The sequence below is a fragment of the Galeopterus variegatus genome, unplaced genomic scaffold (assembly GCF_000696425.1).
Source record: "Galeopterus variegatus unplaced genomic scaffold, G_variegatus-3.0.2 Scaffold3013, whole genome shotgun sequence".
In the NCBI taxonomy this organism is placed as follows: Eukaryota; Metazoa; Chordata; class Mammalia; order Dermoptera; family Cynocephalidae; genus Galeopterus; species Galeopterus variegatus.
The window spans coordinates 203,252-204,593 of record NW_007729124.1 but is presented as its reverse complement, the minus strand read 5'-3'; the positions used below and the strand labels follow the sequence as shown (position 1 = coordinate 204,593).

The window sequence follows — 1,342 nt, the reverse complement described above, 5'->3', positions numbered from 1 at the left end:
GTGGCGGCGCGCACCTTTGTGCAGGGCCTGGGTGTGGCCGGCGAGGTGGTCCGGAAGGTGGCCCAGGTGTGCGCAGCTGCCCAGACTCCCGAAGTCCCTCAAGGCCCCCACATTCTGCCCCCGACTCTGCCTCCTATGCCTCTGAGCCTCCGTGCCACCCTCCTGATCCTGGGCCCACAGCCACAGTCCCTCCTGCATCAGCTGCTGCCCAGGCGGGGCCTGCTGCCAGCACAGCCGCAGCCGAGAGCTCTGCTCTGGACTGGCCACCACTGCCCAGCCCCATCATCAGCCAGGCTGTTTCCAGGGCAGGATGGGAAGGGCTGGAGGGTCCGGGCAGGCCGCTGAGCCCAGTGGGGAGGGTTGGGAGGGACCAGAAGAGCTGGGGCTGGAACCCCTGGGGCTCCTGAGGCTGGAGGGCCAGTGGGGTGCCTCGTCCCATTGGGCAGCCCATGCCGGACCCACCTGGGGATGGGGGCGGGTCAGTCTCAGTGGGTGCAAGCTGCCTCGCCCTCCAGCTGCGGTCCTTAGCAAGTCACCCTCTACCCCCAAGCCTCGTTTTCCTCGTCTGCATGGCCAGTGGGTCCTCATGCTTCCCTGTGAAGATTAGTGACAACGGTGAGTCCCTGTGACCATTGTGGTCACGAGACTAAGGGCTCCCACGAGGGCTGGGACCAGGCAGGATCCCACTGCAAGTTGAGGTAGATCCGAGACCACCTCTAACTCCATGCAGAGCCTCCCACACTGGGGCTCCCCAGGCACACCAGGGCTCCGTAGCCAGGCTCAGGCTGCCTTCCCTTCCCAGGTGCCCCTGGGCCCCGAGTGCTCACGGGCCGTCATGAAGCTGGTCTACTGCGCTCACTGCCTGGGGGTTCCCGGTGCCCGGCCCTGCCCTGACTACTGCCGAAATGTGCTCAAGGGCTGCCTCGCCAACCAGGCCGACCTGGACGCTGAGTGGAGGAACCTACTGGGTGAGCCCCCACGGCCGGAGTGGCCCGGCCTGTCACAGGAGCACCTGGCTGGGTGGTCCCTGGCTCAGGGGCATCTGGACCTGGGAAGGGCTACAGGGTTGAAGGGCAGAGATTCCTTTTGAACATCCTGAGTGGTATGCGACTTGGGGCAGCTGCCAGGAGGGAGCCCTGTGGGGTCACAGCTCCCTGTCCTTCCCCACTGAGTGGGTGGCCCAACGTGCACGTATGCCAATGTGTCTGTAACATACGCACATGTACATTGACACGGGACAGATTAGCACACATGCATGTCAACACATGTGCGAGCTGGCACGTGCACATACTAATGCAACGAGCCAGTGTCCATGTGCTCTAACATGGGTAGGCTTACATGT

At 64.2% G+C, this 1,342-nt stretch overlaps 1 protein-coding gene across 1 annotated transcript in view; it reads left to right on the top strand.

Moving 5' to 3' along the window:
* GPC1 (glypican 1) overlaps positions 1 to 1,342 on the top strand; it is an 8,416-nt gene that overhangs the window by 3,032 nt on the left and 4,042 nt on the right. The window contains exons 3-4 of the mRNA XM_008583717.1: positions 1 to 66; positions 803 to 968. The exon at positions 1 to 66 is cut by the window's left edge and continues 13 nt beyond it. Coding sequence (XP_008581939.1) covers positions 1 to 66; positions 803 to 968 — 232 coding nt within the window. The remainder of the gene's footprint in view (positions 67 to 802; positions 969 to 1,342) is intronic.